We start from the raw sequence: 25296 nt of genomic DNA, 5'->3' as shown, positions 1-25296 counted from the left end.
CTTGTTGCAGTTACAACCCTTTTTGCATCTTATTGCTGCTGTTGTCCTTATGTTTTTTTCCTCCTTCTTTATGTGACAAACCGAAGATTCATTTATTCCGTAATGGCGCCCCCTACAGCCGCGTAACTTCTACCTTCCCTCATAATGTCCAGAAGTCCAGCTTTTTCTGTGATATTTAACATCTTTCTTGGCTTTTTGGGCGTAGGTGCATTTTTCGATGCAGAACGTTTCATTGACATTGTGGGTTTTGTCAGGGAGAAAACTTGCAAACATACAGCACTTCAGAGTCACACTGTGATACAACATTTATGTAAATTTGTCTGAACACATACTGTACTGTACAGGAGACACGGCACGGAGGAGACTGATGGACAATGGTCTACAGTCCAACAGCCAATCAGGACACAGGACACAATGGTCTACAGTCCAACAGCCAATCAGGACGCACGACACAATGCACGCTCATACACTGTTAAAAAAACAAACAAAAAAAAAATCTGTGAAACAGTGAGACTGCAAAAGGTGAACCGCAATATAGCAAGAGACAACTGTATAGCATTTTCAAAACAATGAAAAGTAACATGGTGATCTTTTTTTTTTTTTTTTCTTAAATTATGTGTTAGCGGTTAATAGTCCATAGAGTACCCCCTCTATCAAGCCTTTCGATTCATATGACAAGTTTGTGGGGCCAATCCCAAACAAATAATAAGGTTCAACATTTGTTGACGATAAGTTTGGATATTTAAAAAAAAAAGTGACTCTCTGTAGAGTTATATAGGCCTCAGCCCTCCATCGACATGATCAAACTCTAGAACAGGAACGCACACTCCACTTTAACATTATAACATAGTTCCATAGTTCCAGTTCTCGACAAGACGCTGAGCACATTTACACACACTCCAGTATTCCAGATATGAGCCTTATCCTGGTTATGACAGTATTCTGATATAATGGCACAGATATGTTTCTAATAACAAAGTTTTACACGATATACTTTAAAATAAAGGTGTTAAAAGGTGGTTGTATTGAAATAGACAACTTTTATTTTGTTTATAGTAGGTATTAAAAAGTTCTGGTAGAGATTTGAATTGTTTTTGTTACTTTAGTTTGCACATGCTCAGTACAGCACTAGTGGTGACAAATCAGGATACTGATATCCTGCTTAAACCACATACGGGCTTATCCAGGATAGTTGAATCAACACACTGTGTTTACATGGACACACACAAAACCAGGATATTTGAAAAGCATAACTGTGACAATCACATGTAAATGCACTCATTGGATAATTTGGACATTACACAGGTCCATGAGCAAACAAGACACACCAGACACATCCTGGTCCTCTGAGGCACACATGGGTGTACACAGGACTACAGCAAAGCAAAACTAAAGTAGGACTGCAGCAGGACTAAACAGGGCTAAACCAGGACTGTAACAGGACTAAAGCAGAACTGAAACGCTGAAACAGAACTAAATAGAACTAAAACAGGACTAAACATAGTTTAGACTAAAAGTTTAGACTGGACTGAAAAAGGACTAAACAGGGCTAAGTCAGGTTTGAAACAGGACTAAACAGGGCTAAAGCAGGACTGAAACAGGACTAAACAGGGCTAAGCCAGGTTTGAAACAGGACTAAACAGGGCTAAAGTAGGACTGAAACAGGACTAAACAGGCCTAAAGCAGGATTGAAACAGGACTAAACAGGCCTAAAGCAGGTTGAAACAGGACTAAACAGGCCTAAAGCAGGATGGAAACATGATTGAAAGATGATTAAACAGGGCTAAACCAGGACTAAACATGGCTAAAGCAGAACTGAAACATTGAAACAGAACTAAACAGGGCCAAAGAAAGACTGAAACAGGACTAAACAGGGCAAAAGTAAACCTGAAACAGGGCTAAAGCAGGGCTAAAACAGGACTAGACAGGGCTAAAACACTAAAACAGGACTAAACATGGCACGACTGAAACAGGACTAAATAGGGCCAAAGCAGGACTGAAACACTGAAACAGGCCTAAAACAGGACCAAACAGGGCTAAAGTGGAAGTGAAACCCTGAAATAGGATTACACAGGGCTAATGCAGGACAGAAATAGGACTAAAAAGGGCTAAAGCAGGACTGAAACAGGACTCAACAGTACTAAAGTGGGGCTGAAACAGCACAATATATGGCTAATGCAGCACTGAAACACTGAAACAGGCCTACACAGACCTAAAGCAGGAGTGAAACAGGATTAAAGCAAGACTGAAACACGACTAAACAGGACTAAAGCAGGACTAAAGCAGGACTGAAACAGGATTAAGTCAGGATGGAAACACTGAAACGGGACAAATCAGGGTTAAAGTGGAAGTGAAACACTGCAACAGGACTAAAGAGGGCTAACGCATGACTGAAACAGGACATAACAAGCCTAAAGCAGGACTAAAGCTGGACTGACACAGAACCAAACAGGGCTTAAGCCAGACTGAAACTCCGAAACAGGACAAAATGAGACTAAAGCAGGACTGAAACTGGACTATAGAAGGAAAAACGAAGGACTAATGTAGGACTAAAGCAAGACTAGTGTAGAACTTACACTGGACGTAAGCAGTATTGAAGCAGAACTAAAGTGGCACTAAAGTAGGACTAAAGCAGGACTAATGTGGGACTAAAGCAGGACTAATGTAGCAGTAAAGCATTTTGAGTTGAGTTTCAACACTGGAATGTCGTGATTGTGGGACAAATAATGGTTCTCTTAAGGTTGAGGCACATGGTATTATGCCTTGCATTTGACCCATCCTTCACTGCAGCTGGAGCAGTGAAACTCTTTTCCAGAGCTAGACTTGGTCAGGACTACCTTAGCTAGTGGATTTGACCTTTCATTTTGAAACCCACCCAGGCACAGGGAGAACATACAAACTCCACACTGAAAGGTCTGGATGTCAAACCCCAAATATTCTTGTTATGATATGTGAGAGCTCATCATGTATTTGTTTACTTTAGGAGACAGTGGCCATTCATTTCTGTATCTGTCAAATTTAACTGCTAAGCTCATTTTCAACTATAGTTGGGACCCTGGGCATGGTGCATACAGCAACAACCTATAGAAGACCTGATAGTAGAAACAACAATCATATACTATTAGTAAAATATATATGAAATGTAGTAGCATAAATGTTAATACCTCTTAGAACATGCAAAATCAAGACAAAGCACAATAGTCACATTTTTAGAAAAAAGGGTTTAAAATGCATTCACAAGAAGTGTTATATGTGTGGCATTTTTCAATCTATCAGTTAGTCAATCACTCAATCAAAATAAAAAAATATTTGACCCGCACATTGAGCAGTAAAATGCAATAATGATAGAAAAACTCAACCAAAAGTCTCAGCCATGGCCATCAGATCCTGTGTCAGGGCGGTTTGAGGTGAGTAGCAACCCTCAGGAAAAAATGTCCCTTTTCTGTGTCTTGCAGCATCACAGCAATCTCCAGGGGGCGCCAGGTCAAGTCTGGAGACACAAGAGTTTCCTCTTGCCTCTTTTAAGCTTCACTCTCACTCCGCTCTGTTGTTTCAGTCGCTGATGAGACGGGACATCCCCTCGAGGTGTTTCCTCTGGAATGTCTTCTGCCATATTTGGTGTAGAAAGCCTGGTGCATTGTTGTAAAAAGTCTTGAGAATTTCAGAGCTAGCTACTAGCATAGCTATCACCAAGCAGGGTTGCCATGGATACAGGAATAACAAATTGCTCAAATCACACAATCCAATTGTCCTTAACTTCTGCCCATTGAACTGCAAAAGCTGAATTTCTTAGTTGGTAAAAATTCCCAAATATTAAGTTACAACACAAACACAACTGAACAAAAGATCACAAGTTGTAATGTGGAGAGCTTTATTTTCAATAAACTTTCACATTACACAGGACAGTAGCTATGAGCATACACCAACATACACGAGGGACAAGTACACATCATACTTCTACATTTAAAATACTAATCTTGACTAGTATATTCAACTACCAGAAGCTTTCTTAAAGGTCCTAGAATATGCAAAACTGACTCATGTGAACTTTTGGCCATGCTCCTATCCTCCCTCTAAACATACTTTGGCCATGCTCGTATCCTCCCTCTAAACATACTTTGAGTTGTGTTATATACCTATATATATATATATATATATATATATATATATATATATATATATATATATATATATATATATATATATATATAGAGAGAGAGAGAGAGAGAGAGAGAGAGAGAGAGAGAGAGAATTGTTGTGTGGGAGCATAGTGATGGAGGCTTGAGGATTTAAATAGGTCACTCAAACATTCAAACATGCTTTGATGACATCTAAAACCTCTTCATTTTTAATGAAAAAGATAAAAAAAAGATTTTGCATACCCTTGCAATACCCTTTAATGGTTTACACGGTGCATAATCTGGACTGGGTTTTTGAAGCCAGCTTGTAAAATCCAACCCAAACAAAGCCATCCAGTGAGTCCGCTCCATGTTTTCTGTCCATGTTTCAGAAATTCTTAGTCTATCTCATAGTAGAACATTTAAGTTGCGTCATCGTCGTGTCCATTTGATCAGAGTCTCTGGGGATCGATATAGGAAGATGAGCTTAGCGTACAGCTCCTCCTCCAACTCCAGCTCACCAGTCTCTCGCACCTGCAAAACAATAGCCAATCAGACCACAAAGCACAGATACAGCAACCAATCAGAACACAGACAATAAAGCTAATAAAATACAAAACACGTCAGAATACAGATCACAAACACAACAGCCGATCACAAAACTCAGAAACAGACATGAGACACGACAACCAATCAGAACACAGACCACAGACACAACAACCAATCAGAACACAGACCGCAGCTACAAAAGCAAATCAGATCACAGACTGCAGACATAACAGCCAGCAAAAAATGCAGACTGCAGATACAATAGCCAGTAAGAATACAGACAACAAACACATCAGCCAATAACAAACAGACCTGACATTCATCAGCCAATCAGAAAAAACAAAACAAAACAAAGAATAGAAGAAAAGTGACCAATAAGAACACAGACTCCAGATACAGCAGCCAATCAGAAACAGACATGAGACATGACACTCAATCAGAACACACATCACAGACACAAAAACCAGAATGCAGACAAAACAGCCAATAAAAATACAGACCGTAGATACAACAGCCAATTAGAACATTGACAGCTGACACAACAACCAATCAGAACAAAGACCTCAGACACAGCAGCTAATCAGAACATTAGGCCACAGACAATGCAGCTAATAAGAACACAAACCGCAGACACCGTAACCAATCAAAACACAGACCATAGACACATCAGCCATTTAAAACATTGACAGCAAACACAACAGCCAATCAGAACTCAGACAGCTGACACAAGAGCCAATCAAAAAACAGATCACAGACACAAAAACACAGACCGCATTCGCAACAGCCAATCAGAACACAGACCGCAAAACAGCAGCCAATCAGAAGGGAGACATAGCATTTAGCAGCCAATCAGAAGGCAGGCATAACATTCAACAACCAATTGGAAACACACATGAGACACGACAACCAATCAGAACACACCACAGCTGCCAATCAAAACACAGAATGCAGACAAAACAACCAATAAAAATACAGACCGTAGACACAACAGCCAATTAGAACATTGACAGCGTACACAACAACCAATCAGAAAACAGATTACAGACACAAAAGCCAATCAGAAAACACACCACAGTCACAGCTTCAATACAATGTTTAGATGTTAGTTCTGGTGTTTTTCCGCAAGGGTGCCCTCTATCATAGCAATGAAATGAATTGTTAACATCCGTGCCTATTCTGAATTGGGGATGATTCTTCACCTCAGTCATTGTCATGGCTCATGGGCAGTGGATCTGCATCTGGCAGACACCACACATTTATATCCTCCATTCAAGAAGGTGAAGTTTGATATATAGAATTATTATTAGGCCCGAGCCTGGGACTCTGTCCCGGCGAGGGACTCATTAAAACCGCGTCCGGAGCGTGGAAAATGGCAAAAATCAAGTAGTAAACACGCCCCGACATGGCAATGAGTGGTGTCAAAAATTAGAGCTTGACGAGCTCTAATTGTCACAAAAGACCCCGAGAAAAAATAACGAAAGATGACTCGGTAGCGCCACCTCAAACTTTGATTTTCATGGGGCCAATGGGAGCCCGACTCGGAAAAAAGTCGACGTAAAAATCCGAAACTCACATCAAAAAATAGTACATGTCGGGACATGACAAAAATGATATTATGGCCCCGCCCTAAAATGTACAGGACGTCGGCCATATTGGATCAAACCCGAGAACAATAAAAGTGCACACCCTCACATTCAGGACATTTTCTCGCCCAGTTTTCATCACAAACACGTCAAATTTGGCCAAATCCCACTAAACACATGTGTGATTAAAGATTAACAATTACATTTTGATTATGACTTTGGGTGTGGTCAGGGTGAATTTTCAACAAAATCGCAATTTTTGCAATATTTCAATAAAATATTTCTCTTTCACACATTTTTTGTTGGGAAAACGCTAATACAGCGTTTATGCACATTTGTGAGCTGAACGCAATGGTATGCAAATCAAGGCACTCTCTCACAAAATGGCTCTCTAGCGCCCTCTTCAAATTTCATTTTCAAAAATTCGTAGAAGACAAACGATTTGTCGTGGACGTGTGAAAAAATTCACAGGGGCCTTATTTGTGATGGGGCACAATGTGAAAAAGTCACATGACTGTAGCTGTTATGGTTTAGGAGAAAAATAATGGGTGGAAAATGCGTTTCCATTATTATTATTCTTATTATTTTGGTCGCGACTTTGAATCCACTTTTGACCCCCTGAACGTTAACGAAAAGTCAATTTTATTGGACCCAAAATTCAAGATTGGTGAAAAATTAATTATTTTGATGTTCAAAAAAATTAATGTATCAAAATGACTCAATAGCGCCACCTCAAAAATCAAAACGCATTACGTCAATGAGAGACCTTTTTCATCGTAGACAAATAAAATTTGGTACAAACATAGAACATGTCAAGACAAGTAAAAAATTATATTATGACCCCACCCTAAACCCTACAGGAAGTCGGCCATTGTGGGCGGAACCCCATTTTTTCAAAATTTTACCTCTCACATTTGGATTTTTTGCGCCATGGATTTTCATTCAAGAAACTTGCAAATTGGTCAAAATGAACTAGACACATGTGGGATTATAAACAACTCTTTTGGAATTTTCTAAGTAATAAAATGTGGGTGTGGCCAGCCTGCAAAGAAAAAAGCTATATTTTGAAGTGAGCATAACTCAAACATGCAGTATCCTATTTCCCGGCATTAATATACATTTTGTTTAAAATCTTGATCTAAACAAAATGATATACAATTTGCATATGTCAGAATTTTTTTTGCTCCACAGCGCCCCCTTGAACTTTTGAATTGGACCAAAAAAATTACTTTGACATAAACATTTGAAGTTTGGCATGGACATCCCTATTGCTATACTGAACAAAAAAGTCAATGACACCATACCTCTATTTTCAAAGGTGTTGCCATGGCAACGCCTGACATTTCTCATTGAAATACATGGGTTTTGGATAACTGGGATGAAAAATTATTCCTTTGTCATAGACCATTGAAATTTGGTACACATATTCCTCTCATCATACGGAACAAAAAAGCCAATGAGAACATACCTCTATTTTCAACTATGTTACCGTGGTAACATAATAAATGTGCCATTGAAATGAATGGGGTTCAGAGTACTGGACTTTGTTGTAGACTAAATAGATGCTCTACACTCATCAAACTATGGCCTAAAATTCAAGATTGGCAAAACAAGTTGTATTTTGATGTGCAAAAAAATTTACGTAACAAAATGACTCAATAGCGCCACCTCAAAATTTGAAATACATTGCGGCAATGAGAGACCTTTTTCATCGTAGACAAATGAAATTTGGTACAAACATAGAACATGTCAAGACAAGTAAAAAATTATATTATGTCCCCACCCTAAACCCTACAGGAAGTCGGCCATTTTGGGCAGAACTCCATTTTTCCAAAATTTTACGTCTCACATTTGGATTTTTTGCGCCTCGGCTTTTCATTCAAGAAACTTGCCAAATGGTCACAATGAACCAGACACATGTGGGATTATAGCGAACTGTCTTGGATTTTTCTACATCATAAAATGTAGGTGTGGCCAGCCTGCAAAAAAATAAGCAATATTTTGAACTATTAAATTGCGCGTAACTCACACATGCAGTTTCCTACTTCCCGGCATTAATATACATTTTGTTTACAATATTGATCAGCACCAAATGATATACAATTGTGTCCATTTTTTTTTGGCTCCACAGCGCCCCCTTGAACTTTTGAATTGGACCAAAAAAATTACTTTGACATAACCATTTGAAATTTTGCAGGGACATTTGGCTTGGCAAACTGAACAAAAAAGTCAATGAGAACATACCTCTATTTTCAACTATGTTGCCGTGGTAACATAATAAATGTGTCTTTGAAATGAATGGGGTTCAGAGTACTGGTCTTTGTTGTAGACTAAATAGATGCTCTACACTCATCAAACTATGGCCTAAAAATCAAGATTGGAAAAAAAAAGTTGTATTTTGATGTTCCAAAAAATTAAAGTATCAAAATGACTCAATACCGCCACCTCAAAAATTTAAATACATTACGGCAATGAGAGACCTTTTTCATCGTAGACTATTTAAATTTGGTATATACATAGAAGATGTCAAGACAAGTAAAAAAATATATTATGACCCCACCCTAAACCCTACAGGAAGTCGGCCATTGTGGGCGGAACCCCATTTTTTCAAAATTTTACCTCTCACATTTGGATTTTTTGCGCCTTGGATTTTCATTCAAGAAACATGCAAATTGGTCAAAATGAACTAGACCCATGTGGGATTATAGGGAGCTGTCTTTGATATTTCTACATCATAAAATGTGGGTGTGGCCAGCCTGCAAAAAAAAAAATCAATAATTTGAAGTGTTAAAATGTGCATCACTCACACATGCAGTGTCCTATTTCCCGGCATTAATATACATTTTCTTTAAAATCTTGATCTACACAAAATGATATACAATTTACATATGTCAGATTTTTTTCTGCTCCACAGCGCCCCCTTGAACTTTTGAATTGGACCAAAAAAATTACTTTGACGTAAACATCTGAAATTTGGCATGGACATTTGGCTTGGCAAACTGAACAAAAAAGCCAATGACAACATACCTCTGTCTGCAACTATGTCACCGTGGTAACATAATAAATGTGTCATTGAAATGAATGGGGTTCAGAGTACTGGACTTTGTTGTAGACTAAATAGATGCTCTACACTCATCAAACTATGGCCTAAAATTCAAGATTGGCAAAACAAGTTGTATTTTCATGTTCAAAAAAATTAATGTTTCAAAATGACTCAATAGCGCCACCTCAAAATTTGAAATACATTGCGGCAATGAGAGACCTTTTTCATCGTAGACAAATGAAATTTGGTACAAACATAGAACATGTCAAGACAAGTAAAAAATTATATTATGACCCCACCCTAAACCCTACAGGAAGTCGGCCATTGTGGGCGGAACCCCATTTTTCAAAAATTTCACCTCTCACCTTTGAATTTTTTACACCTCGAATTTTCATTCGAGAAACATGAAAATTGGTCAAAATGAACTACACCCATGTGGGATTATAAGCAACTCTTTTGGAATTTTGTAAGTTATAAAATGTGGGTGTGGCCAGCCTGCAAAGAAAAAAGCCATTTTGTACAGTTTTAAATTGCATGTAACTCAAACAGTTAGTGTCCTACGTTCCGGTATGAATATACTTTTTTATTCAAACTGTTGATCTGAACACATAGATATACAATTTACATAGGTCAGACAATACATTGCTCCACAGCGCCCCCTTGAACTTTTGAATTGGACCAAAAAAATTACTTTGACATAAACATTTGAAATTTGGCATGGACATCCCTATTGCTATACTGAACAAAAAAGTCAATGACACCATACCTCTATTTTCAAAGGTGTTGCCATGGCAACGTCTGACATTTCTCACTGAAATACATGGGTTTGGGATAACTGGGATGAAAAATTATTACTTTGTTGTAGACCATTGAAATTTGGTACACATATTCCGCTCATCATACGGAACAAAAAAGCCAACGAGAACATTCCTCTATTTTCAACTATGTTGCCGTGGTAACATAATAAATGTGTCATTGAAATGAATGGGGTTCAGAGTACTGGACTTTGTTGTAGACTAAATAGATGCTCTACACTCATCAAACTATGGCCTAAAATTCAAGATTGGCAAAAAAGTTTGTATTTTGATGTTCAAAAAAATTTACGTATCAAAATGACTCAATACCGCCACCTCAAAATTTGAAATACATTGCGGCAATGAGAGATCTTTTTCATCGTAGGCAAATGAAATTTGGTACAAACATAGAACATGTCAAGACAAGTAAAAAATTATATTATGACCCCACCCTAAACCCTACAGGAAGTCGGCCATTGTGGGCGGAACCCCATTTTTTCAAAATTTTACCTCTCACATTTGGATTTTTTGCGCCTTGGATTTTCATTCAAGAATCTTGCAAATTAGTAAAAATGAACTAGACCCATGTGGGATTATAGGGAACTGTCTTGGATTTTTCTATATCATAAAATGTGGGTGTGGCAAGCCTGCAAAGAAAAAAGCAATATTTTGAAGTTTTAAAGTGCACATAACTCACACATGCAGTTTGCAAATTCCCGGCATTAATATACATTTTTTTCAAAATATGGATCTGAACACATACATATACAATTTGCATAGGTCAGACATTATATTGCTCCACAGCGCCCCCTTGAACTTTTGAATTGGACCAAAAAAATTACTTTGATGTAAACATTTGAAATTCGACATGGACATTTGGCTTGGCAAACTGAACAAAAAAGCCAATGACAACATACCTCTATTTGCAACTATGTTACCGTGGTAACATAATAAATGTGTCATTGAAATGAATGGGGTTCAGAGTACTGGACTTTGTTGTAGACTAAATAGATGCTCTACACCCATCAAACTATGGCCTAAAATTCAAGATTGGCAAGAAATGTTGTATTTTGATGTGCAAAAAAATTTACGTAACAAAATGACTCAATAGCGCCACCTCAAAATTTGAAATACATTGCGGCAATGAGAGACCTTTTTCATCGTAGACAAATGAAATTTGGTACAAACATAGAACATGTCAAGACAAGTAAACAATTATATTATGACCCCACCCTAAACCCTACAGGAAGTCGGCCATTGTGGGCGGAACCCAATTTTTTCAAAATTTTACCTCACACATTTGAATTTTTTGCGCATTGGATATTCATTCAAGAAACTTGCGAATTGGTCAAAAAAAATTAGACACATGTGGGATTATAGGCTACTCTCCTAAATTTTTTTAAGTTATAAAATGTGGGTGTGGCCAGCCTTCAAAGAAAAAAGACGTTTTTTGAAATTCTAAATTGTCCGTAACTTGAACATGCTGTGTCCTATTTTCCGGCATTAATATACGTTTTGTTTAAAATCTTATTTTGAGTGCATAGATATGCAATTTACACACATCAAATATTACATTGCTCCACAGCGCCCCCTTGAAATTTTAAATGGTACACAAAAAAATTACGTTGTCACAAACATTTGAAATTTGGCATGGACATCCCTATTCCTATACTGAACAAAAAAGTCAATGACACTATACCTCTATTTTCAAAGGTGTTGCCATGACAACATCTGACATTTCTCATTGAAATACATGGGTTTTGGTCAACAAGGATGAAAAATTATTACTTTGTCATAGACCATTGAATTTTGGTACACATATTCCTCTCATCATACTGAACAAAAAAGCCAATGAACACATACCTCTATTTACAACCGTTCAGGCGTGAAAATGTGATAAATGGTGTCATTGGAATGAATGGAGTAGTATTACTCAGTCGCTGATTTTGGGGGGGGAACGATGTAAGCGGGAACGAAAGGCAGGATCTCCGCGGTGGCGTGTACCCCGCGGTCGCAAGGGGTGGCGAGGGCCTTTATCACTGCTTGCAGTTTTTATTATTATTATTATTATTTTGGTCGCGACTTTGAATCCACTTTTGACCCCCTGAACGTTAACGAAAAGTCAATTTTATTGGACCAAAACTTCAAGATTGGTGAAAAAAAATTTATTTTAATGTTCAAAAAAATTAACGTATGAAAATGTGGGTGTGGCCAGCCTGCAAAGAAAAAAGACGTTTTTTACAGGTTTTAAATGCGTGTAACTCACACAGTTAGTGTCCTATGTCCCGGCAGGAATATACTTTTTTATTCAAACTGTTGATCTGAACACATAGATATACAATTTACACAGGCCAGACAATAAATTGCTCCACAGCGCCCCCTTGAACTTTTGAATTGGACCAAAAAAATTACTTCGACATAAACATTTGAAATTTGGCATGGACATCCCTATTGCTATACTTAACAAAAAAGTCAATGACACCATACCTCTATTTTCAAAGGTGTTGCCATGGCAACGTCTGACATTTCTCATTGAAATACATGGGTTTTGGATAACTGGGATGAAAAATTATTACTTTGTTGTAGACCATTGAAATTTGGTACATATATTCCTCTCATCATACGGAACAAAAAAGCCAAGGAGAACATACCTCTATTTTCAACTATGTTACCGTGGTAACATAATAAATGTGTCATTGAAATGAATGGGGTTCAGAGTACTGGACTTTGTTGTAGACTAAATAGATGATCTACACTCATCAAACTATGGCCTGAAATTCAAGATTGGCAAAAAAGTTTGTATTTTGATGTTAAAAAAAAATTAACGTATCAAAATGACTCAATAGCGCCACCTCAAAATTTGAAATACATTGCGGCAATGAGAGATATTTTTTATCGTAGACAAATTAAATTTGGTACAAACATAGAACATGTCAAGACAAGAATAAAATTATATTATGACCCCACCCTAAACCCTACAGGAAGTCGGCCATTGTGGGCGGAACCCCATTTTTTAAATTTTTACCTCTCACATTGAAATTTTTCGTGCCTTGGATTTTCTTTCAAGAAACTTGCAAAATGTTCACAACTTACTAGACCCATGTGGGATTATAGAGAACTCTTTTTAAATTTTCTAAGTTATAAAATGTGGGTGTGGCCAGCCTGCAAAGAAAAAAGACGTTTTTTTGAAGTTTTAACTGGCCCGTAGCTCAAACATGCAGTTTCCTATTTTCCGGCATTAATGTACATTTTTGTTCAAAATCTTGATCTGAGTGAATAGATATGCAAATTACACATATCAAATATTACATTGCTCCACAGCGCCCCCTTAAAATTTTTAAATGGCACATAAAAAAATTACTTTGTCACAAACATTTGAAATTGGGCATGGACATCCCTATTGCCATACTGAACAAGAAAGTCAATGACACCATACCTCTATTTTTAAAGGTGTTGCCATGGCAACGTCTGACATTTCTCATTGAAATACATGGGTTTTGGTTAACTAGGATGAAAAATAATTAGTGTGTCATAGACCATTGACATTTGGTACACATATTCCTCTTATCATACTGAACAAAAAAGCCAATGAAGACATACTTCTATTTCCAACCGTTCAGGCGTGACAATATCATAAATGGTGTCATTGGAATGAATGGAGTAGTATTACTGAGACGCTGATTTTGGGGGGAGGGGCGATGTAAGCGGGAACGAAAGGCAGGATCTTCACTGTGGCATGTACCCCGCGGTCGCAAGGGGTGGCGAGGGCCTTTATCACTGCTTGCAGTTTTAATTATTATTATTATTATTATCATGAAGGTGATGAGCCACCAATCTGGTTGGTTCATGTGTTTTTTTTTTAATAGTCAAGAGTTATATAATTGATACAGTTATTAACACAACAATGCCATCTGGACTCATTTGTCCACAAATATGTTCTCAATTCATGTTAATATCACTTCATGCAAAAAAAACAATAAACACACCTGCAAATTGTATGGTAATTGATGTTTTAGTGACTTTTAAAATTATATATATTATATTATATTATATTATATTATATTATATTATATTATATTATATTATAGTATAGTATAGTATAGTATAGTATAGTATAGTACATTATATTATCGTGATAATATCGTTAACCGCAAATATTCTGGTCAAAATAATCATGAGTCTAAATTTTAATATAGTCCCTTTCCTACCTGCCATTAAACAGCCAATCAGAAACAGACATGAAACACAACAACCAATCAGAACACAGACAGCAGACACAGCAGCCAATCAGAACACAGACCTGAGAAACAACAGCCAATCAAAACACTGACATGAAACATCGCAGCCAATCACAACACACCCCTCCAATCAAACCATCAATAAAAACACACACTTGATGTGTATGTATCATAAAAGATATAGAATAAAACAGCCAATCAGAAGAACGAGTTAACAGATACACAATTAAAAATGTTGACTGACAATGTACTGTGACAATACTGGGTCATGCGCATAGGCTGTATGTATAAATGAACATAGGTAACCCACTAGGTGGCTTACCACAGGAAGTGAGCAAGGGGCATGCTTCCTGCTCCATCGACTCCTGCTCCAATTCTCTTTCTATTGAAAAAAACATTGTCTATCTAACTGCTGCTCGTCATTTGGGTTTTAAAATGTTTGTATTGATGAGCTATTAATGATAATGATACTTTTATTTTGTCATTTTGTCCATAAATCAAGATATGAACATTAATAACAGACCAACCCGGTGCCTTCTTTCCCCGAGGTCGCTCCTGCTAGCATTAGCAACAGGTAATTGACAGCGTTGCTAAGTGCCTGCTCCATGTTAAACCACTGTTGCAGGCAGGAAGGGGTGTTACCTTCAAGAGCCTCGCTCTAGGCTTTTTGGTTACTATGATACTCGTGGTCGGAATTCCAAATATGGAACTCAGCTCCAGATTTACCGAGCTTCATTTGGAGCCGAATGTTGTGGGTGACTCCCTTAGTCCATTTTTTATACAGTCTGTGGCGATGCATAATACTTAAATGTGCACTGTGTAACTTTTTTGGTGGAGGGTTCTTCATAGTGTTGTACAATACAAAAATTTCAAACTCGATTTTGATACTAAGGAATAGACTCGATACTCAATTCTGATGCCCTTATGATAAAAAAGAACAAAACAAACACTTTCTTTAGACAATAGAATGTTATTTTCAACATTAAATGTTAGTACTTTTCTATTCCCATGTGTCCTTATATCTGTGTAATCCCAACGTGTCCAGTAGGTTCATAGTGGTGCATGGGTGTATATGGGTCTATATGTCTTATTCTGATACAGCTCAACATCATTCTAAAGCTATTTAGGATCATGTTCACACTTATCCTATGAATATGACGTTTTTTAGAGTCGACACAGTTTTGATACTAGTTTTAGTATCGATTAGTATCTGAATAGTTTTGTCAATCGCAGTCCTCCAGCATCTGCTTGTCATTTCAGATAAGTTTAAGAGGGACCTATTATGTAAAATCAACTTTTCAAAGCTTTTACCCATGTTATAGTTGTTTCCCCTCACCATTTACTCATGAGAAGCTGTATCTGAAGTGATTTGTGCATGCTTGAGTAATCTTTAATTGCTTATTTTCAAGACTTCTTTTTTGCCGATCAACTCCTGTTCTCACCACCACTGGTATACACCCACTTCAGTACATACTTTTCATTCTCCAATTTTATCTTCTTAATCTGTGATATGTGTAGGATTCAGCATCGTTGCATATTTATTTTGGTACAAATTAAAACAAATCTGCGTCTCGCTGGTGATGTGCAGTTATCCATCGTAGGTGCTGCCAGCTCCACGGCTCTTTGTTGTGATGATGTTTACAGCAACGTCATCTCCCATTGGGCACTACTGTTTCCTAACATGGAAGTCAGTGGACTTGTTTCTTTTATTAAGTCGTTTTAGATGAATATTGTGATTTAAAATGTCCAAATTGTAACATCATAATGCACAAGTGTCACAGATTATGCCTATATAGCAGACACAAGCACAATACGTCTTCTTCAAAGTCAAAGTTTGCCTGTGGAACATCTCAGGCAAAGCACATCTCCGGGTGCCTGACCCACCACCACAAAACGTTACACACTACACCTTTATATCTGTAAAGAAAATGTGTTTTTTTACCAGAAAGATGTCTGTGCAGAGCTTGAGGATGCGGTCCACACAGGGCAGCTCCTCAAACATGATGGAATGGCTGATTCCAGAGAAGAACTCTCGCACAAACTTCCCAATGACCAGCACCACAGAGGCATACAGGCCCATGATCCTACAGAGAGGGACAGAGAGTCAGGGGCCCGAAACACAGTCAGGAGCCCGCATCACACAGGCCTACAGGCCCATTATCCTACAAAGAGACACAGAGTAAGAGAGCTAAGGGCCCGAACACACAATCAGAGGCCCACATCACAGAAGCATACAGGCCCATGATCCTACAGAGAGAGAGAGAGGCCCAAACAGACAGTCAGGGGCCGGCACCACAGAGACGAGATATTAGCCTCGTTTCCATAAGGCCAGTATGGGTGGTATGGTGCGGACCCCTTTTAAGGGTCCAAAGTGGACTGCTGGAGGTACTATCTTTCAAAGGGGTCTGGAATGCTTGGGACCTGGGACCGGCTTGTGAGGGTTAGTGGTAGTCAGCCAAGTTGCGATTCCATGCTCTGGGTGCAGGGATAGGGCTCTGCTACATGAAATTCTGGTTTATCTACAGTTTTTTGCATTTATTTCACTAATCTGCACCTCACTGGGGTTTGCTAGTGCCAGTTGCATAATACACTGCAAATGTAATAGCTGGATAGGTTTAGTGAAGCATATCTGCTCAATATACAAGCTCCCATCATTGGAAATACAGTGGTATATCACAAGATCAAGCACACTCAGGAGCCCCAAGCATGCTCAGGGGCCAGCACAGCAGAGGCAAAGAGATCTATGAACCTACCGTTAAAAAGGTAGGGTTGCCTGAACCTTAACCTGCAGATAAAGGACATATTTTTTTTCTCATTCTCAGTATATGGACAGGCCTCAGGTGGTAGCTCAGAACCTCCAGAATGTACTACTACTGATTCATAATTGGTTGCAGGTGCTGGAGTTTAGGTAGAGACCATTCAGATCAGAGACTCATTTTAGATTTAAAACTCATAAAGTAAAATTCTCTATATTTTACCCATCCTTTAACTAGCGCCGCTGGGACAACCTAACAGGAGGAGTGAGCTACTGCCGGAGACCCATCTCCAGATGTTGAGCTAATCTTGGTCAGGACTACCATAGCTGAAAGATTTGACAGATGGTGCATATTTTGGGTTGATGAATGAAACCGGAATGCCCAGAAGACACACGGGCAACATGCAAACTCCACACAGAAAGGCCCTGGAGACACCTTTGTGTGGAGTTTGCATGTTCTCCGTGTTCTGTCTTTTTGTCCTTTCTGTCTTGCTGTAAAGCACATGTGTCAAACTCAAGGCCAGTGGGCCAAACGTGACCCTCCACAGAACTCTATGTGGCCCTCGACAGGGTAAATTAAAAGGTATGATGGTCTTAAAATTTTATCAGGAGATACACAGTTACACAAGCATATTTTTACATCTATCTTAATCCTTTACCCATATCCAGCCAGGAAGCCCAGACTCGGGGGGCTGACTTTGTCACTAAACACAAAGAGCTGGAGTCCTGCTTCCCGAAGCTCCATGGCCATACCCCCCAGATGGACAATGCTGTCAGCTGATTGATCAACAATCCACCACTCCTGCATATCCGATTGCCAATTGGTTGTTCGCTCCAGGGCTAGCAGGATGTCCTTAAAGCGCTCATCTGAAAGCAACATAAAAGGCACAGTACTGTAAACATTCATTATGTGGTCATTTTTATGCAATGATATACAGTAAAGCCCCTTTTCCACCAGCCCTACTTAGCCCTCAGCTCTACTTAGCCTTGTTGTGTTTCTATAACCATGTAGAATCTGTTACTACATTCAAGGAAACTGCCCACAACAAATCAATATCCATGGAAATTCCCTGGTAAGCCATAAGTTGTATAAAGAAGTGGACTAAGGGAGGTGTGACGTCACCTATAGTGTTCGGCTCCAGTCAAATAAAGTTAATTGAGGCTAGCAGTTTTAAGGGTGAATTTGGAGCAGAGTACCTTATTAGGAATTACGATCACGAGTATCATAGCAACCAAAGAGCCAATCAGGAGCTTGGTGTGGAAGGTAATGCTCCATTCCACCTGCACCACTGGTTTAGCATGGAATGGAATAAAACATGTTGCTAACACTAGTGGGAGTGAACTCCATGAAAGAAAGATCCTGATTTGTCTGTTATTAATGTTCATATCTTAATTTACAGACATCGTCAACATTTAGATCATTTAGAGCGCGTTGCTACGAACATTTTAAGACCAAAATGATGAGTCTGACAGCAGCATTATGGAGAGAGGGGCCATGGTTTTTCAGTAGTAAGTGAACTGGATTCAGAGTTGATGGAGCGGGAAGTGCTAGTTTATGTGGTAACCATGGACTCAACTGGCACTCTGACCAAGTACATGGTACCGATTAAGAAGGGCTAGTGGAGATGCTCTGAATCAAGAGTAGAGTAGGGCCAAGTTAATACTTTTCTAGGTTGGAAAAGAATCAGTGGGGAGTGGAGGACAGGTGGAGCCCATACCTGGGTAGAGCTGATCGATGGGTTTCGCGTTGGAATCACTCGGTGCACGTAGAAAACAGGGAAACACATCTGGAATCACGCTGGACACATATTTGAACACAACATTTACAAGTCTCCTTATGACATAGCATGTATTTTCCTGATGTAAGATGTAGACTGCAGAATTCCCTTCTCATTTACACTCTCAAAGTTGTATTTGGAGTGAGTTGTGCATGTTTGAGCAATCTTTAATCGCTTATTTTCACGCCGCCATTTTGTTGATTAACCCCTGTTTTCAAAACTGTTGGCATACGCGCACTATTCTATATTTACTATGTTCTACAATTTTATTGTTTTAATCGGTCATACGTAGGATTCAGCAACGTTGCGTAGTAGTTTTGGTACAGATGGAAAAAATATCCACAGCTCTTTAGTGTGAGGTGTGGCTATCCATCAGACGCCAACAGCTCCACGACTCTTTGCTGCGATGACGTTTATGGCAGTGTCGGCTCCCACTGGTCACCACAGTTTTCTAACATGGAAGTCAGTGGACTTGTTTCTTTTATTAAGTCATCTTAGGTGAATAATGTAATTTAAATTTTCAAAATTATTATACACATAATGATCCACGGGTGTCATAGATTATAACTATAATGCAATCAAAAAGGTCCGCAATTAATTATTTGTGGCATTTTTTAAATAATCGTGATCATCACACACGATTATAATTGCCTTTATGGCACCAGACCACCTCATGTTTCCGGTTTCAATACAAAATTTAGATGTTAGTTCTCGTGTTTGCCCACAAGGGGGCCCTCTATCATAGCAGTGAAACTTAGCTTCTGTGCCTATGGCTCATGGTTCATGGGCAGGCAAGTTTGTGTTTTGATTTGTATGAATAATGATACGTGTGTCAACTTTGCTATCGTTAGGTTAGCACTAGCTGATTTGTATTTTGCACAGCTGATGGCTGCGATTCCAGCATATCATTTTTCTGAGGCTTTCTCTTGGTTCACGTGTTTTTAGTCAAGAGTTATATAATTGACACATTTATTATTCATTTATTGTTAATTTCACTTGCAGAAAAAAGCAATAAAGGTGATCGCTCAGACACCCGCAAATTGTATGGTAATCGATGATTTAGTGACCTTTTAAAAAAAAAAACTGTAAACGTTGGTTTAAAAATTATCGTGATGATATCTTTAATCTGAGTCTAAATTTTAATATCCCTAACACAAGCATAATATGTCTTTTTTTTAGGTAGAAAAAAAAGTCAGATTTACAAAAAATACACTTAATTAAATGAATACCTAATATGATCTTTTGGACAAACGTTGTGATTGTGATTAGTGATCTGGTTAAAGCCAAACTAATAACAAAGCAATACAAAGTAACAGAACTTAAAAAATTGCAGTATTTTCGATTTATTAATTACGTCCAAACTGCAATTCTAATTCAACTGAGATTAATCTTGCAGCCCGAGATCATATTTAAAGCCAACTATGTGCAAAGTTCACAAAAGAAATGTGTTACTGGAAACTAATAAGCAAATAAAAATGTACAGCAAGGGAACATCCCCAGCTGCTCGTATAAAAGCATCACTGCCTGCAGCCGCCCACACTAAGTTATAATGTACCTACTTCAATACAGTTTCACAGGAAGGCTTCATATAAGGGTAGAGATAGTATCTGTATTTAAATCTGTTTGGCAGTTTAATGACAGACTGTGGATATATTGTGATGCACACGGCCAAGTCCGATCAGCACTTGGATCAATCTCAATCTTGCTCACAACATTAGAGAGGAAGTATTTTGCTATGGCATATTAACTGCTAACACGCAACATATTTCGGTCACTAGAGAGATCACTAGATTACTCAAACATGCATGGACGACATCTAAAACCTCTTCAGACATGTTGTTGATCAGGGAACAATGGTATAACATGGTAGAAAGCTCTCAGAAGTCAATTTTGCATAATACTCCCTCTTTTAAATGACGTATCAGATGTGTAACAAACAGCCCATTTGTTACAAAATGAACAGCACCCTTCACTATATGCACTTTACATTGCACGCACACTTTAATAGCACACAGCACGTTATAGCACACAGAACATTACCTGTACTTTGAAAAAGACAGTTGCAAACAAAAGATTTTAAAATATAACTTGTCTGTTTTTTTTACTCAATTTTAGATATGGAGGCACGGTGGCATTTTAATTGAAGCTGCATGTCCTGGGGGGAAAGAAGACCAATTTAAAGCTAACTGCTAATAATTAATTTAATTGGATATGTGCGATATTGGTGCAATGCTTGTTTAAGAATGTTTTTTGGTGTTTTTATGAACAGTGTTTTAAGAATGTTTAACTTGCCTATTGTGTCCTTGTGTCCACGTGTCAGTGAGGTCCCCGGTGAAATGAGCTCTCTTAAAAAGGTTCCGGGGCAGGACCAAGGCGGGGAATGTGTAGGGAAGGCATTTCAAAAGGTTTATGAGTTTTAAGTATATTTGGTGTTTGTTTTTAGGGTTTATGGGTGTAATATATATATAAAGTTAATTTGATTTATGGGTTTATTTGGTTTTATGGAGGTTTAACAGTTTTAAAGAGCAAATGCTGCTGGAGGAGACAATGCTCCTCAAACCTCCATTGTGGACCACGCCCGTCCTGCTGTCTTCTGTCTCACATCCTAAGGCCAAAGACCGGCCTATGTTACTAGGCCGGCCTTTAGCCTTTAGCCAAGACCTGTAAATGTAGCCTATAGTTTAATGGAGCGACAGCTGCTATGAAACACTCTTCCTTTGGATGACATGCTTTTGTTCCCCTTTACCACATGCTGTCTGTTTGACACATGTACAAATGCTAAGTAAATCTGGCCATGACTGCTTTAACTCTACTCCAACAAGTTACTTTTCTCAAACAAGAAACTGGAACTGGTCCAGTTTGAAGGAAAAAACTTGGGGCCCAAAACTTTTATTAGTCGACAACAATAACAATTTTAGGAGAAAGGAGAAGTGAGAGAGTGAGCTGAAGGCTTGTTTAATCTAATTTTTACATATAAATACCAAACTCACAATTCTCTTTTAATCTGTCTTTATATAAATACATTGTTTCCTAGTACTTTTTTCTGCATAAATAGTAGTTTTTGCGTAAACTTTTCCTGCAGGTGTAGTGTTGTGAATGTAGTTTGGGTCAGATACATAGAGACCAAGAATTTCTTTAGTCAGCTACAGCCCTAGTAATCAGTGGGTATATTATGATACAACTGCAAAAGTGTTCAGTACTGTGGTGAAGGTGAATTTTGACTACAGCTTAAAAATGTAGTGATATTCCTCTACAACTTGGATCCAGCCTATTTATGGAGCTGCTGAGAAGATACATATCTCCATCCCTCTGTGGTACTCACACAGGCAGAGTTCTTGTGCCATTGAGAAGCTGGATGAGCTCCAGGCGTGTGTGGTCGTCCAGGTATGTCACATGTTTCCCTGAGGCCAACTCAGCCTTGGCTCCCAGGCTCAGATTCCTGGGGCACAGAGCAGCTGTTAGACATGACCATGAAGCAGACAACATGCGTGCTGGGTGTACAAAGGCACTGCTATTGTAAATTAATAGTACTATATTACACAAAATGGACTCTTGTGAGCTTTAAGCCATGTTATAATGATGCTACCTCCTCAAAAACATACATGGAGCTGTGTTCATTCACACATATATGAGTAATCTTGGTTTATTAGTTTGTCTACATCTCCAAAGCTCAAATGTTCCACCTGATGTCATGATGTGGTAGTTTTTAAATTAACAGCTATCCTTTAAGCTTTAGTTTAGTAGAAATTGGCAGTTCCAGATCTGAAATCACCCAAATGATTCTAGTGAAGGTGTGTGGAGTTTAAAAACACAGTGGAGCACCTGTATTACCACATGACATCCCAAGGTGGAACAAAGCACTCTGAGCTTTGGCGATGTAGAAATGTATTAATGAAACAAAACACAACCCCAGGTATGTTTTTGATGAGAAAACAATGTTATAACATAGATAAGAAAATAGCGGAACATGGGCCCTTTAAAGTAAAATTATGTTGGAAATATTTTAGTTGCACACTGGTGAACATGGAAGACTGTTACATATACCACTCAGAAGTAGAAATAATGGAGGGCTAACAACAGGGGCATACCTCTGGACAGTCCAGGACAGTGTGAGGGGGAAGTTCTCCAGGTGGAGCACATGGCTGAGGTAACTGCGGCTGGGTGGGCTGATGGTCCACAGAGAGTTACTGCTGCCAGGGAGCGCTGCCACGGTCACATCTTCTGCTCCATAAGCCTCCAAAAATTGCAGGGCACTCTGGGACAACGGGCAGGAAGGAGGAGTTACCAGGGGTTAGAGGACCAGGAGGTTAGAGGACCAGGGGTTAGAGGACCAGGAGGTGAAAACACCAGGGGTTAAAGGACCAGGGGGTTAGAGGACCAGGAGGTTAGAACACCAGGTTGTTAGAGGACCAGGGGTTAGAGGACCAGGGGTTAGAGGACCAGGGGGTTAGAGGACCAGGGTTTAGAGGACCAGGAGGTTAGAACACCAGGGGTTAGAGGACCAGAGTTTAGGACCAGGGGGTAGAGGATCAGAGGTTTAGAAGTCCTGGGGGTTAGCGGACGATGCAGGTTAGAGAACTGGGGGTTAGAGGACCAGGGGGTAGAGGACCAGGAGTTAGAGGACCAGGGGTTAGAGGACCAGGAGGTTAAAACACCAGGGGTTAAAGGACCAGGGGTTAGAGGACCTGGAGGTTAGAGTACCAGTCATATCTAACTAACGTGTAGCTAGATATAACCTACAATGACTCATAGATATGATAATTAATCACAATGTGGTTCATGGTTTGGTGCGCATGAGTCCTCATATAACTGATTCAGGGGGAGGACCACTGCCTCAACCTCCTTTTGTTCTTTGGCAGTGAACCACAGCTCACCTCAACCACACCTCTAATTACCCAGGAGCCCTATTTATACAAGCCTATCCCGGCCAAACCATCTGTCACCATTCTCTCGGCCCCTCCCTCCCACCCCTTGTCTTTTGCATACACTGTATATATGAATGGACATAGCTAACAGGCTAACCGGCACATTCTAAATAGGAAATGCTCATGGGGGCTTACAGCTCCATTGACTCCGATTCACTTTACATTGAAAAACTGTCACCACTCCCTCTAGGGTACTCAGTGACAAGCTGGTGGGGTACTTAGTGACAGGCTGGTGGGGTACTCGTGGGGACTCACCGGCTCGTAGCTGTAGGAGCTCAGGAAGGCCTGGTACTCGTACTCACTCAGCTCCCTCAGCTGGTTCTGCTGGGCGCTCATGGTGAAAATGGGCTGAGGACAAATGTACACAGCAGGACACAGAAGTCACTACAGGAAACAGAGGCAGGTCCATTGACCGAAGAAACCTCACTCCAACCCTCCACAGACCGTCCACATGAACCCTCCACAAAGACCCTCCACACAGACCCTCCACACAGACCCTCCACACAGACCCTCCACACATACCCTCCACATGAACCCTCTACACAGACCCTCCACACAGACCCTCCACACGAACCCTCCACACAAACCCTCCACACAAACCCTCCACACAGACTCTCCACACAGACCCTCCACACGAACCCTCCACACAAACCCTCCACATGAACCCTCCACATGGACCATTGTCATAGACCCTCCACACAGACCATCCACGCAAACCCCTCTCCTACTTTCACTTTGTGCCTGAGCTAGAACAGAATTCACTAAGTCATCATCGTCTGCTGTCAACAGAGGGTGAAACTATACTCCTGTTTGGTCCATGGTTTACACAAACGTGTTTTTCAGTAATGCTGCCCAAACCAGAACATGCTGCCATATTGATTTGTTTATTTACATACACTACCTGTCAAACATTTGGACACAACTTAATTTTCAATGTATTATTCCTTTAAGTTTACCTACTTTCTACATTTTATGTACACACAGAAGACATTGAATATATAATACAAGATATATGGAATTATGTCAACTTAAGGGTGGATACTCAAAGCATCCCTTTGCTTTGTTTAAAGCCTTGGCCTTTTCTCAATGATCTTCTTGATGAATGTACATGATTTGGTTTGCACTCCACAGCTGTGCCTTGCCAGGGTCAAGAATTGCCAAGAGTACAAAGCAGTGAAGAAAAGCAACGGGTAAAGGCTATTTAAAAAAAAAACAAAAAAAACAACAACAACTAAAATCTAATAGAAGTTTGGAGTTATTTTGTGTTTATTTTTTGTTTACTACGTTCCATATGTGTCATTCATCGTTATGATGCTTCAGTGAGACTCTATGGAGTAAATAATCATGAAAATAAATAATAAGACTGACTGTCCAAACTTCTGACTGGTAGTGTATGAAGACATGGTGTGTTCTTTTCCCCTTACGAAAATCTGGACCAGAAAAATACTACACTAAGTTCCACTATGTATGTTTTTGGTGTGCCACCTGCTTGTCTCCATGACATGTTTACCAG

At 39.3% G+C, this 25296-nt stretch overlaps 1 protein-coding gene across 1 annotated transcript in view; it reads right to left on the bottom strand.

Moving 5' to 3' along the window:
• Positions 1-4519: 4519 nt before the first annotated feature.
• The window catches only part of LOC117370448 (piezo-type mechanosensitive ion channel component 2-like), a 77536-nt gene continuing 56759 nt past the window's right edge, over positions 4520-25296 (bottom strand). Inside the window, 7 exon segments of the mRNA XM_055221762.1 lie at positions 4520-4652; positions 16268-16409; positions 17740-17947; positions 18799-18878; positions 22181-22297; positions 22947-23113; positions 24039-24131. Of these exon segments, the coding sequence (XP_055077737.1) occupies positions 4551-4652; positions 16268-16409; positions 17740-17947; positions 18799-18878; positions 22181-22297; positions 22947-23113; positions 24039-24131 (909 nt within the window). The 3' untranslated portion in view covers positions 4520-4550.

This window comes from Periophthalmus magnuspinnatus, chromosome 1 (genome assembly GCF_009829125.3).
Source record: "Periophthalmus magnuspinnatus isolate fPerMag1 chromosome 1, fPerMag1.2.pri, whole genome shotgun sequence".
Classification (NCBI taxonomy): domain Eukaryota; kingdom Metazoa; phylum Chordata; class Actinopteri; order Gobiiformes; family Gobiidae; genus Periophthalmus; species Periophthalmus magnuspinnatus.
This window is presented reverse-complemented; position numbering and strand designations above follow the sequence as displayed.